The 14,629-nt window shown below is 41.5% G+C and overlaps 2 protein-coding genes across 3 annotated transcripts in view; one reads left to right on the forward strand and one right to left on the reverse strand.

Moving 5' to 3' along the window:
• Positions 1-1,566, reverse strand: part of COL4A5 (collagen type IV alpha 5 chain) — a 75,171-nt gene extending 73,605 nt beyond the window's left edge. For both annotated transcript variants that reach the window (XR_008439365.1, XM_053990196.1), the window contains exon 1: positions 1,403-1,566. Coding sequence is in view for 1 of the 2 variants with exons in the window: in XM_053990196.1 (XP_053846171.1) it covers positions 1,403-1,492 (90 nt within the window). In the remaining variant the exon portion in view is untranslated. The remainder of the gene's footprint in view (positions 1-1,402) is intronic.
• A 459-nt stretch (positions 1,567-2,025) lies between these two features.
• The window catches only part of COL4A6 (collagen type IV alpha 6 chain), a 112,672-nt gene continuing 100,068 nt past the window's right edge, over positions 2,026-14,629 (forward strand). Inside the window, exons 1-2 of the mRNA XM_053990588.1 lie at positions 2,026-2,268; positions 2,347-2,395. Of these exons, the coding sequence (XP_053846563.1) occupies positions 2,255-2,268; positions 2,347-2,395 (63 nt within the window). The 5' untranslated portion in view covers positions 2,026-2,254. The remainder of the gene's footprint in view (positions 2,269-2,346; positions 2,396-14,629) is intronic.

Below are 14,629 nucleotides of genomic sequence, written 5' to 3' on the forward strand. Positions count from 1 at the left end.
AGCTTCAACCCCTACCTGCTAAAACAGTGAAGTCCTGTAGGTGGGACTGCCAGGGTCCTTCTTTGGGGTGGGGGTATTGGCAGACAGGCAGGGCTGAGGCCTTACTGAACAGAGCACCAGAACCAGGGGCACAGACAATGTGGAGCCGAGCAGCTCCATATCAGTGAGCACTGCTGGCACACCAGTATCACTTACACTTGGGGTCCCACCTGGGCACAGTAAGGAGGGGTGGAAGAGGAAGGAAGTATATTATGGCTGGTCTTTGCTTTTTCAGAGAGTAGATGAAAGGTCTACAAAGTTTCACTGTAAAGGAATGCACTTCAAAGGAGAGTTCAAGACAAATAAGATTTTGTCAGCACTAACTACAGAATTGAAGGGGGGGAGTAGCAGAGTTATACTCTGCACCTATTACTATAACATATTATGACTTTTCAACTAGAAAGGAATCCTAAACAACAGACATCTGGATTTTTTTTTTTCACTTTCCAAGTAAACTTAACAAAAAAGAAAGATACAAAGATCATAAAAATCTGAAATTAATGCAGGTTAAAGTGGGAACCTTTTTAGATCATTTTACCACTTGTTAAAAGCTAAAGATCTTAGTCAAATAGCGTGAAACCTGAAGCTAGCGATCACCTCTCAGTCCCACGGCCCTGCCACTCCAGGGAAGCCGGGACAGCATCCCTTTTCCATACACAGAGACCCAAGGTCTCCTCCAGGCCGCCTCCCGTGCGCTCTCTACTACACCGCACACATTTACCATCTCCGCTAGCACTTCCACTTCAGTTTAAAGAAATCAGAAATACAACACTCGAGAAAACCAAGTCCCAGTGTGAGGCATAGTCCTCCGACGAGCCATGTCCACATGGCTCCATCTCCCTGCCACATCCAAGTGTTACTCACGGCTGCAGGTGATGGCTCAGCGGCAAGAGCTCAGACACCTCTTCACGGAGTTCTTTGAGGGGGGGAAAGGCAGGGGGGGAAGTCTTTCCTCCTTTGTCCTGGAGGAACAGCGGGTTCAGAGCCCACACTAAGCTCACCCGGACTTCCCCCGCCTCGCACTCCCTCCCGCACCGGAGCTGCCGGCGAACCCAGACGTGCGGGCGGCCCGCGGGGAGCGGTCCGCTCCGGTCGGACGGGGCAGCACCGCGGGGCTCTGCCCAGCAAGAACGGCCCGGGAGCCCCAGCACCAGCGGGCAGCCGGAGAGACCCTCCCGCGGCCCAGCCTCACCGACCCCCGCCCGCGCAAGGAGCCACCGAGCTCCTGTCAGGGGGATACCACCTTCAGCCACCCCAGCCCTAAACGGGCTCCAAAGCTCCCCCCAAGGCTCCACACCGCGGCCGCGCCCGGCAGGGACCGCAGCTCCCGAGGAGAACAAGGAGGGCGCCCCGCACTCACCACCGCCGCCGCCGCCTCCTGCGGCCCCCAGCACCCCAGCAGCAGCACCAGGCAGCCGGCGGCCAGGCTGCAGCTCCACCGCCGCGGCTCCATCCCGCCCGCTCAGGAGCTCCGGGGCCGGCCCTGCGGCGCGGGCATAGCCCGGCGGGGCAGCGCGGCTCCTGCAGGCGGCTCGCACCGGCCGCCCCGACGCCAGCGCCCGCCCCTCTGCCGCACTCGCCCGCTTCTGCTGGCTCAAGTCCTCCCGGGACTACAGTATTCCTCCGCTCCGGGGGCGGGCGGTGTGGGGCGCGCTGCTACCGCCCCTCTCCGAGGAGGCCACAATCCCCCCACCCTTCCCTCGGGCGCCGCGGTTTTGTCGGCTCGAAGAGCGGGCGCCGCCTCTCCCCGCCCTGCACCTCCACCGGGCGGGCAGCTGGACCCCGGACTATTTTCTGCAGCGGAAGTTGCCGGGGTGGGTGGGTGAAGGGGCACTTGTTGCCAGTGCCGGGTCGCCCCTCTGGAGGGGCGGGCGGCGGGCGCGGGGCTCGCCCGGCTCAGTCTCGGTTCATCCGGCCCCGCTCAGGTGCGACGCCTCGGCGGGGACTGCGCAAACTTCCTGCCTGGGCACGCTGTGAGTGCCTGCAGGGGCTGCGCCGTCTTCGGGAAGCGAGCAGTGATCGACCCCGAGCGGGCAGCGCCGGCGGTTCCAGCCCGGCCGCTACCGGCACCCGCGGTGCTCCGTCGTGCCGGGGAAGGAGCCCGCGAAGCGGTCGCACCGTGCCCTGCCCGAGTGACGGCGGGCCCTCCTCTTCCTCCGGCGGGCGCAGCGGCGTACCCGGCTGCGCTGTGCCGGTCCCCGCGGGCTGCGCGGGCATGGGGCGCACAGGGTGAGTGCCAGGCGCGGCCGCCCCCTCCCCGCGCTCGGCCCCCGGCCCGCCGTGACTCTGTCCCTTTGCCTCCCGCAGGGCGCTGCTGCTGCTGCTCCTCTGGCTGGGCGCGGAGCTGGCGAGTGCGGTAAGTGTGTGCAGGTCCCGGCCGCAACAGTGCTCGCTGGAGGTGAACGTGCCTGGCCGAACCTGTCGGGGTTTGGGCATCCTTCGGCCAGAAAAAAAGACGCGTCCCCACCCCCTTCTAAACGATGCGCGGATTTTTTTTTTATTTTAATTGCCGCACACCTTTACTCCGGAGTTCCTTTGTGCCTTTCATCTGCTCTACTTTGACTAAAGTACACTGGGTGGAAGAACTTCTGTATGCGGTGAAACAGCTTTTAGTGTCTGATAGCGTAATCAGTGTCTCTCTTTGCAACTGCCTGCCTTGAGTTCTCTTTTAGCATCTTCTCAAACCTTGCTGTAAAAACGAGTCCTTGTTCACCAGGGATCCAATCCAGAACACGTCATAACTTAGTAAAAGAGATGTAAGAAATTAAAGGATTAAGCTTTTAAGTGTTGTATCAAGGTTCATGAGTATGGATTAGTTAATGTGTTTTAAATTCTAAGTTGGTATACAGAAATAACGACTTTATGATCTGACAACTTTATGATGTAAACATGGATTTTCTCTTGCTGTTCCTAATTAATGTTTAAACAGAGTAGTAGGGGACTACAGATTTTTTAAATGTTCATAATTTTCTTTTTTGGTGTTGCAATAGATTTTCGGCAACTGGAATCTGCAATTGTTAGCCCCCTTAACTATGAATAAATCTGTAGCCTAAATTAAGTGTCCAACTGATGTACAGTCAGCAGTTCAAAAACATCTCTTTGTTATATTGTAATGTAAATTAAGATTGGACAATAATGTTTGTGGTGTGGATTTTATAGTGCAAATGCAATACTGAATTAATGTTAGTATAATATGTTTTAAGCATGTTTATTTTGATTCAACTTCAGACAGATTTCTAACAAAACCAGTTGAAACATGGATTCTTGACTTGTTAGCCAATGTTTTTCTACTGCTTTTGCTAATCTTGATTAAAATTTTAAGGATTTATAACCTTTCTGTGCAACTGAGAAGAAATCTTTTGAAAGGGCTTTAATAGCAGAGGGGTTTATACTTTTTATAAATAGGAAAGGCTTGATTATATTTTGCATTTTTCATAATCAATTGCACTAGTAGAATTTCATCATCCTGATCAGGTGGTAGTTACAAGCTCTAATCTTCTCAAAGATTAAAAGATTAGAGAGTTTTATTCAACAAAACCAAGAACTGTTCTACTAAAAATTCTTACTGCAGTGGAATCTAGGTAGAAATGACTTTTATAAAGCAAGTACTTCAAAGGCAAATGTTGAAATTATTTTGAGACAAATGTGCTGCATTTTGCAAACATTTATATAAGTTTCTGTGCTATGGTAGTGAAATTATTGCTGATTGATGCAGATGTAGCTAACAGCAGATTTTTCAGTTCTTTGCTCCATTTTTGCTCCATACCTGTTGGAAAACATCTCTTAAGCAGTCAGATTCCTGTTAGTTCTTTAACATCTTTCACTGCGCATAAAAGGACTCTTGTCAATTAAGTCAGTCACAATAATTAAAATTAATAGCTACATGATATTTCTAAGTCTTCCTGAGAGTTTTCTTCAGGGTTAGAAAACAATGAAAATCTTAGTTGTGTGAGCTGTGTAATCAGTCTAAATCAGAAGAAGAATCAGAAATAGGTCCATAAAATACTTAGTACTTTATATGTCTAAGCAGATAATGGATTTAATGATTTCTATTAAAATGCTGTCAAACATGGCCAACAGGAAAGAGTAAAACTATATTTTTGTCAACTTCAGATACAGCAGTAGGTTAATGACTGACTTTCTGGTATCACTGATTTAAAAACACGTCCAAACACCTTCCAGCATGAAGTAAGCTGTCAAGAAAAAGTACTGGTGATAGAACTTGCACTAAACAGAGCTTTTTTAGGAAAACTAGGATCTCTGAAACCCTTCTTAATAAATCTCTGGTGTATACTTTGAAGTGCTGGAGCATAGTGAAGTATAATGTCAATAAAATGAGGTTAAAGTTTTAGGTTAAGGAGTAACAACTTCTAGAAGACTGCTCACTGAGACTGCCAACATGTTGCTGAAGATGGTGTAATTTATAACTTTGTTAATATATTTTTCTTTTCAATAATCTCATTTCAATAACTTACCTGTTGTAAAAGAAACATCACTAAAATGTTGTTCCAGTTCTTGAGACTCTTCAGGAATGGAGCTGTGGACATGACCAGTATGTGCAGTGGCTGGCACATCTTGTATCAAAGCTGGCTTTGATTCACAGATCTCAGTTATGAGGTGTAGTCGTCTCCCTTTCTGTAAGAATAAGATTTTAATGTGTATCTGAATTAATATTTCAGTTAATAATTATTTTTCTTGGGTATAAATTATTATCTATTTTGAATGGCAGTACAAAATTAGTCTTGTAACATAATCTCTGTTTTCTTGAAGCAAATGTTGAAAACATGGATGACTTGATGTTACACATGGGGTTACTTGGCAGAGAGATTGTTACCCTGGAGACCAGTTGCTGGGAGTGACCTAAGAGTTTTCACCCTGAAGTCCCTCCAGAAACTATGCTTCATTCATGGTTTCAGTCTTTTATTATCAATAATTTTCATTAATAATGAACAAGGAGCATCTGTGCAAACACAAAACAACAACATAGTGCTATCTTCGAGACGTTCATTGCACTAAGACAAGTGACAAAAGCTTGTGCAAGGGTAGGGGAGATAACACAAAATATTGGAACAGTGCAAGAGAGGCAGGGATTTGCCTTAGCTAATCCCTGTCCTCCCCTGAGGCTTTTACAGGCTACAGTGCAAAGCAGAGTTTTTAAGAGAGGGACTTTTAAAAGCATAATCAGAGTTTGGCTGATGTTTCTGGGATGTCACAAATGTGAGGTGGAGCATGTGCTGAAAACGGTCACTAAGCCAAAAGACAGCTCTTGTAATGAAATTTGAGATTCATGTCCCTTCACAAAGCTCTCATCTGAGCTGCAGTCCTGTGCAGTCATTCTGTACCCCCTTGAGAGCATACCTGGCATACAGGTGAGATGGTAACTCCTCATTTATTCACTTTCTGATGTTGAGGTAGTTGAGCACACCTGGAATACATCCTAGTTTTGATGTGATTGCCTAAAGAACTACTTTTAGGACTTACTGTGAGGACTTACTGTCAGACATGTTCTGTTGGGACAACTGAGCTTTCAGGTGGAGTTCAGTAAGGTTTCTTCTGTGAGTGGACTTCATGTACTGTTGCAACTCTTTCAAATCTGAGTGGGCTTTTTTTGTTGTTTTGTGGTCTTTTTCTTTGGTTTTGTTTCTTTCTTTTTGGTTTTTTAGCTAATAAATGTGCAGATTAACTAGAATCACTTTCTTTTCCTAGCACTTGGTATCTTGTTCAGCAGAACATCTTCAGTATCCAAGTAAGGCAAACAAAAACTGTGTGCTAAAACCAGTTCTGGGAAGTCTGCTCTATTTTGAGTAACTGAAGCTCTGCTAGTTTATGACAAGCTAGTCCAAGTGATCTTATTTATCTATGTCTTAATATATCCCAGGTTTTCTGTGTGTTTTCTATTGTTTTTATATCTATGAAACAAATGCTTCATAGTGTCTTTTCCTTTAACATGTACTGGGCCAGTTTATTGAGCTTAACTCCTTGTTTTCAATGGCTGAAAATAATTATCTGTTTAATTGTGGATATTTCAAACCAGAGTTGCAGCTCTTACTGTAACTCTTTCCAATTCAGTTTCTGCAAATATGATGTTATCCATTAAGAGGTTTTTATAAAGTTTTAACCTTTCCTTTGCCATTTTAATCAGTGTGTATAAGTATGCAACCCTTCTGTAACTTGACTTTTACAGCTGTATTTTTATATACCCATAAACTTTATTGGGAAAAAACTAGTATCTGCAGTAAAGTTACTTTTATGAGGAAAGAGTCTACAGAAATCACAAAATAATATAAATCTCAGGTTTTATTTACCAGACAAAGCAGCCTCTAATCTGTAAGAATGCATGGCTGTGGAGACACTTGTTGGTGAAGATTCATGTACTGCACTGAGAATGATCCTTCTACAAAGGTCAAATTTGAATAACAATAGGTCTATGGTAAAATAATAAGAATTATACTCTGGTTCTGTAGCAAAATAAGGAGAATTACTAAAAAAAGAAACTGATTTTTGGTGAAAGGGCTGATTTTCTAGCTCTTGCGAAGACGTTGTGTTTTAGGGGAAATTTTCATTTAAAGCTGAATATACTTTCCCATTTGAACAAATAATTGCTTATTTGCTGAATATTTTCTGTGTGCTGAAGACATTTGAGCAAGTGGCATTTTATTTGGCACTCAGATGCCATGTCAGGTTACAGCAGCTATGAAATGAAGTAATGCATGTGATTGCATTCTGAAGAGCTTTTGGGATATCATTATCCTTTTAAGGCTGTGCCTGCTTTTTGTATAGGTGTGAGAGGCACTGTGTGACTCGAAGAAGCATTTTATTTCCTCTTGTGGACAATCACTGGCACCAGCCACTGTGTTCCCTTGACTTAAGAACTGCTATTGTTATGCTGTTGTCCCTAAAGGAGGCAGAGCACTTCATGCTGGGCCTTCTCCGCTCTTTGTTCATCTTTGCTGTAGAGAATCTCTGTATGAGTAGGGTTTGGTAATGCCTGTATCTCAGCTTAAATGTTATAATGATGACTAAGAATTTTTTAAAGCTTTCATTGATAGATTATTTTCAAGCTCTCTAAAAATCAAGTCTCAAAGTAAGGACTATTATTGTGGAAAAAAAGAAAAAAAAAGCTTCAGTTGTTAGCTGTGAAAGGGATTGCTCTAGCAAGGTCAGTCTGTGTTTCAAAAGGGATTAGAAGGAGGCTGAATTGCTTGTTAGAGGATACCTGAAAAATGCAGTCTTGATAGTGACTGCAGTGTTGGCTATTGTTGGAGGAAAATCAGTGGGAAGGGAGATCAGGCACTGACATTATGAACTTAATTTCTTTAGGTGGTTAGGGCTTTGTTTTGATTTTTTTGTTCTTTTTTTTTTCCTAGATACCCATATAACCTAGAATGGTCCTTCTACAAAGGTCTTTCCATATGACTTCCCCTTCCCTGATGGTGCAATTTATATGGAAGTTGTGTTGCCGCAGTTTCCAGTTGTATTTAACTACTTTAAAAAGTTGTTGACAATAATCTACTACTTATAATCAAATTCATCTTTTCAGAATGGTTTCCTCTTCTCTCAGGTTGGAAGAAACACAGAGGAAAGATAAATACCAATTCAAATGAATGGTTCCATTGATCTGCTGCTTCTTTGGCTTCTTTGCCACATTTTTTAACAGTTCTTGCTGGTCAGAGGTGACTTTGCTGGCCTTCTGATGCTGCTCATACCCAAATGGATACACAGCTGTAGACATCCCTCTGGTCAGTGCTTCCCTTCTTGTTGTTTCTGCAAAATTTTGATTAGCTTTGGTTGTGTCAACCTCTCAGGGCCACTAAACCAGCACCATCCACTAGTTTGCATAGTCTCTGCTCACTTGGTTACCTTAACACTGAGAGAATCAACTCTGTGAACCAAACTGGTCTGATTTGCTTCAGCTCACTGAGATGTCACTAGCTACTGTATTCTGAGCTTGCCTTGTTCACTCACTGCTCTATTTTCTCCTATTTGGCTGGAATCTGCTGTACTTTATACAGCCTCCAGCCCTTGCCTCGACGTGCTCATAAGCTCCTCTGCCTTTCTGTCTCTGTGCTTTAATAGCCAGGGAGGCTGCCAGTATCACTGCTGTTAATCCTTTCTCTGATGCCTCACTCCCAGCAGCAGTGAGGACGTGTCAGTGCCTGTTACCCAGGAATCTCTCTGTTGCTCAAATCTCTTTGAGAAGTTTGCACCTAATGTTCGTTGCTTTCCCCACTGGTGTAGGAACAAACGATTCCATGCTTGACACAAGGATTTGGCAAGACCCCAGTGTGATAACACAGGTCAGCTCAGTGTTGTAGCTGGACTTGTTGGGAGCTAGCTAGGAAAGGCAATACATTGAAGTAAGATATGAAACTAACATTTAATTTTCTTCAGTTTTGCATATTTGTCATTTTTCTATTTCCATTGAAGGAGAAAGTGTTGCTGTTGCTACCTTGTTCCCAACCTGTTTCCTTAGCATATTTTTTTTGGCTGGTAGACAGATCAAAACCTGCAGCTTTCTAGAGATTAGGATGAAGTGTTTGCACAGAGTAAGCTGAAAGCCAACTGCATAAATTAATTTCTAGCACTGTTTGGAGGGTATTGACCTAAAAATCAGAGGAGAGGAAAATGAAAATGAAGTTAAGCAAGAAATGGACTTATGAATGCTCCTGTGCTTTTTCAAATCTCCACAAATTAAATGTCACCAACTCTTTTTGCTAGAAGCATCACTTTAAAGCTCTGAATAGTGACAAGTCAGTGCTTTGTCTTTTCACAACTTTTAAAAATTACTGCACGTACTTTACCTGCTCACATTATATTAGAGTGTTTTCAAATCAATTTCTCACATTCCTTATCCATTTGTTTGAATTATTGAAGTTATTTTTTTTTATTAAGGTCATGCCCCCACAAGTAGTAAGGCATCTCTCTGTGGACATGAAATGATGCTTAGTTCTTAAAATAATTTTTAAACCAATAAAGTTTTCCTCAGAAAACTATAAAATTGTAAAAGAAATGATGAAATTATTACTCTTAATACTTTAAGTTAAAGTCTGTTTTGAATTTGTAAGGTGGCAAGTCTTTTTTCTAGAAATGCACATATAAATGCATATCATTACTGTAACAGAGTTAAATAGATTAACTGACACACTGAATAATTGCTTGATTGTCCCCAAGAGAAGCCAGGACCAAATTTTAAAGTTGTAATAGTTCTACTTATATAAAACTTCTGTTGTGAAGTATTGTGCATATATCTGTAAAATATATATTTGAAAAAATATTAAAGCAATTTAGAATTATTGCTACTACTGTAGTAGAAACACATCAAAACAATAGGAAGGTGAATCATTGTCTTGTACTTGGATGATTAAAGCTATCCACAAAGCAGGGTGTAACTCAACTGGAAGAACATAGCCTGCAGGAGCAAAAAGCAAGCTTGGAAAATTAAGAATTTATAGTAGTCTTCAGACTTTTCCATAAAAAGAGCCTTTGGGCTTTCAGCTTCAGCCTTGTGAAGTTTTAGGCTATTGTCAAAGTGTGTGTGAGGGATTGAGAAGTTGGAACATTATTTGTAAAATCGATGTATCTCTGTAACTGCCTCTCCATGAGGTGCAGCATATATGAAGTGTGCATTTGGCTGGAAGGTGACGTTGGCAGGTCCTGTATTGCATTGCACAGTGTATACAGCATTTTGCATAGAAAATGCTGAACCTTTATTACCAGAAATGATAGAAGTGTGCTGACTCCTGTTCTTGTGGGATAACTGAGGTGATTTCTAGTAAGCCCTGGGTGCCAGAAGGAAGGTGCTTTGTTCCTGGGGTGCTTTGGAAATGCATATGTTTTTTGCTCTGCTAGGGAAATATGTGTGACACAAACAAATTGCTTGATATTTAGCAAAAGTTTTCTGTCTGTTTTCATCAGAAACACAGTTTTTTTAAACACATGTCTCTTCTTGTAAACTTTGTGATCATTTTTTACAAAGGAAAAGTAATGCATTTTTAATGTAATAAAGTAGTTTTGGATTAAACTGGAAACAGCCTATGAAATCTCTTTCTACTTACGGTGCTTGGCTTTTTGCTGTGACTTGAAAAGATGTATGATGTAAGAAAAATGTAGAGAAAATATGTTAATATGATGATTAAAAGAAGAAGCTTTCAAACCACTCCTGTAACAAATGTGTTCTTGTCACCAAAGTAAATGTCAGATCCTTAGTCTACTTTTACCACAAATAGTACAAAAAATTTCCTTGAATACCACAGAGGTTTTAAAGTTAAATGAGTTTGTGACCATAAACAGAATAGTTAATGGTCTCTTCAGTGTAGTGATTATATGGTTTGCTCTGTGGTACTTTTAACAACCTTAATCTCTGTGAATGTATAATCTTGTTAGGATTAAACCAGAATCTGCCTAGATAATTAGAGTGAGCTTCAAACTGTGGTTTGACCTGTATCTCTTAGTGGAGCAATTTCCATGTGAATGTATTGGCCCTGGGGCGTGTGCAGAGTTGGGAGCCTGCAGCAGAGTCTCAGGGAGATGAGGAGCTCCCATCCCTCAGTGTTCTGTGGAAAAGCACACGGGAGGTTTTGCGGGCTGCCCTTCTGGGACGGTACCAGCGGGCGGCTGGGTCAGAACAGCTTCTCATGTGGCACAGCACGTTTGCCATTGAAGGTAAAATGTGTCTGCAGACCCTCCACTGTGCAGAGTTGCAGGATAGGTTGAATCCTGAAACCAGCGTTCCTGTTGAAGTTACAGCAACATTTAACATGTTTCGACCCTTCTCTAGGGTTTATTTGTTAAATTAATTTCACACCGTTTCCTTATGCAATACAAAGAAACAAGTTGCAGCTTTTGCTTTAATCACTGATCGCGTTGCTGTTGCTGTGTTGTGTTTCACCCCTGAGCGATTTTCAGGTGTCCTTGCACTGGGCCAGGCTGAGTACTGGTATTACTGACCTGGATCTGTGAAGAAGGCTTTGCCTCAAGTCATGCATCGAGTTTTGCTTCTTTGAACTGTTGCACCGTGTGCTTTGTATGCCCTAAGGCTCCTCTCTAAATGAGGGACTTGTACAATCTGCTTTTGGAGATCTTGAAAGCTTGAACCTCTAACCAATAAGGCATAAACCAGTACAAAGTTAATTATGGCTACTTAATGACTCACCATTCAATTGCACTTTCTTCTATGGGCAAGCACGAGACTGGGAAGTTTCCCAAGGACCTGCTTGATTTTTATCTTCCAGGTTTGTGCTATCCAGCCAAGTTCTGCACATCTTTCAGAGAGGAGGGGCAAGGATTAAAATCCAGCTACTGAGTCTTAACTACAGTCTGTCAGTAGTAGAGTAGAATTAATTAATATTTATATGAGATCTCTAGTACTACTATAACTTTTCAACCCCATTCAAAGATAATTTATGAATCACAAACTAAAATGTTTACAAAGTATTTTGGATAGAAGTAAATAAAGGCTATGAAAAAGCAACTTGAAGGTTTTTTTTGGTTGTTCAGTTGGAGTTTTTATTTTTTACTAAGTCCCTGTCCACATTTGGAATTATTGTTTTACAGTTTTCTCTGCACAAAAGACTGTCAGCCCAGGCATCTTTGTGCAGTGATATTGGCTACAGATTTTATTTCGATTATATGACAACATTGAAGTTACCAGAGATAAATTTTTCTTAAGTAGTTCTTTGTTTTCTATATATAATAATAAGTATTCTTTGTGAATAACCAGTCAAAATACTTCCAGCGTCTGTTCCATCAAGATGTGTTCTTATAATTCCCATTAAAGAAATTCCAGTGAGAAAGTTACTTCCCTCCCCTTCATTCTGGTGTAATGAACTCACTCAGAGGAGGGCAGAGGGGTACCAGGTTTCAGGCCTAAATTCCTTTGTCAGAGGAATGTGCAGTGAGACACAGGTACAGACTAGCTCCACGACATACTTGTTTAGAGGGGCCTTTCTGCAACCCAGCAGCTCACAGATCTCAGATTTACAGCACTTCCTTATCTGGTTTTGTTTTAAAAAGTGAAAAGCAGGATTAGTCTTTGTGAAGAATGTCGAGAGTTTTCTTTAATTTTCAAAGGGTGGATACTTTTCTAGATAGGCAGTAGAAGTGTTTTGTAAGACCCTTAAAGGCTGTGTGTGTGATTGTGAGAAAGGTGGAGATGCTTGAAAAGCACTTACACTGCTATCAGGTGTACTCTGGCTACTGTGTTCAACTGAGGACACTGAGAATTTAGTCTGTGTCACTGCGGGCCTCACTTTCTTTTGGAATTGTATTTAATGTCTGGCATGAGTAATCCTGATTTTCCTTATATATAGAACGTCAGTGGCATCTTCAACCTGCTTATTTAGATGTTACCTCACACTGTATCAAAGTAGCACCAGTGTCAACTTGTATCTCCAAGAAGTTGCACGGAAGCGCTGAACTGCTTCCATTACGTTCTTCATAAAACTACTATGGGAAAGGAATTCAAATTCTGTTTGGAACCAGATTATCTCTGTAAGATGAAACCACCACAATTCATTCAATTGCTTGACAGAGTTGTGAAATTTACTGTGCTTGCTCAGTTTATAACCACTGCAGCCTCTGCTCTTGATAAGCCTGAAATCTCTAATTCCTGTGTGATGATATCAAGAAACTGTAGCAGGATATTGCCTTCTATCAGATATTTTATGGTTAGGGCAGGAAGCTAGTATTTTTGTAGATAAAACACGAGGACTTGATTGTGGCATAAAGAATCCTAGATTCTATTATCAAAATAGCTCAATGAATGCCTTTGTGTAACTTTCTTAAATGCTCCATACCATGTTTGTAGCTATCTGTAAAATAATCATACTGCTTCAGTGGTTTGTATGCCTGTTTATCAAAAATTGCATGTGTTTTTCCTTTCTTTCAAGGCATTGTGCTGGAGGGAGCTGCTCCCAGAGGGGAAGGTATGCCTCAAGGCAGAAAACTCTTGGTAACACTCAAATTTAGTGGGGAGTTCAATGAGCACTGATTTGTGTTTTCCTCAAGTTCCTAAGGTGGTTCAAGTATTTTCCTTTCTTGAGTTTCATAACTAACCTACTAGCTCTTCTAATATGTATGAATAGAAAATTATGATAATAATGTACAAAATATATATTTTGTAAAAACTGATCTGAATGCAGGTTTGAATTTCAGTTTTAATTTCACAAAACTGAAGACTTTACCTAAATCTTGTTGTTTTCTTTACATGTATTCTACTCAGGGGCCACAAGGCTGGCTAGAAATTGGTATTACTTAAAAAATTAGACTGTACCAAACAAATAGCATCTGTGTAAAGAAACAGAACAAAGGTAGTGTTACTTTATTTTGTTCAAATTATAAAGGCATAATGTAAATAAAAACATAAAGTATTATAGTATTTTGCGCAGGGATACAGGTGATGACACATTTTTTCCTTGGAGTATTACAACAGGGTTGGGTTTAAAAGCACCAAAGATTTAGTGTCTTTACTAGCTTTAGAAAGCTCTTGTTTTAACAGTAGCACATGCTATTTTTTTAATATATAAATAATATATATATATATATATATATATATATATTTAATATATAAATAGCACATAATTATATATATATATAAAATAAAATATCAGTTTCTATCCCTAAAGCTTATTTGAGGAAATGAGAAGAAAACAAAGTTCTCTTTAAAGTATCAGCGTTTCTTCCACGGCTTTTAGGTCAGGTGCTTGCCTGTAGGGACCTGTCATGTAACATCTGGATGTTTGACTTAAGAACTGTTGAGGAAATCAGAAGAGGAAATCAGGAGATGTTTTTCCTGAGACTGGATTATCTCAGACCTGTCAACTGTGTGGTTTGCTGCATCTTTGTAGGAAGTAATTGGCACCTGGGCCTGTTTGATTAGGATATCTGACAAGCTGGATGGAGATCTGTTTAGGAAGGTCAGAGTTGGACAGCAGGAAAGAAAAATATAAATCATACTTTCTGGCCTGCAGGATCTGCTGTTTTGGTTATATCATATTTGATGCACACTGGACGCAGTTAAGTGTTCAGAACAAAGTTCAGTTTTTAAAAGACAGTAATTGCTTGAATCTTTTCTAAATAATGGTTTTAATTGCTGTGTCTTTGGATGAGCTGGAGTGGGAAGAGAAAAGCTGTTAAATGGAGTGAGAAACTCCAGCAGAGAAGCCTGCCAGGTGTCAGGAATCTTGTTTGCTGTTGCCATTTTCCTAGCAGAGGCTGTGCCTGGCCTGGAGCGGGTGCACGTGTGAGTAGGGAGGATGGAGGGCAGCGGTGCTGAGGGCTCCTCAGGGATCTGGTGCAAACAGGGAATACTTCTGTAGCTGGGTTAAATACCAATAAGCTGGACAACTAATATCTTAAGACAAGATAAGTTATGTAACTAAATAAATTGGATAACATATTAATTCATTCATTATTTCCCATTTGCACCACTCGCAAAGCCTATGTGCTTTAAAAGTAATCAGATAAAGTATGTTCTTTCTTTCAGTTACTCTTTCCATGCTATTTTCATCAAAGGTCTTAGCTGAAATTAATTCAGTGAAAAAAACTAATTTGAAACCTTTCCCAGGTCATACATTTGGCTGAAACTTGATAT

This window comes from Vidua macroura, chromosome 14 (genome assembly GCF_024509145.1).
Source record: "Vidua macroura isolate BioBank_ID:100142 chromosome 14, ASM2450914v1, whole genome shotgun sequence".
Taxonomy (NCBI): domain Eukaryota; kingdom Metazoa; phylum Chordata; class Aves; order Passeriformes; family Viduidae; genus Vidua; species Vidua macroura.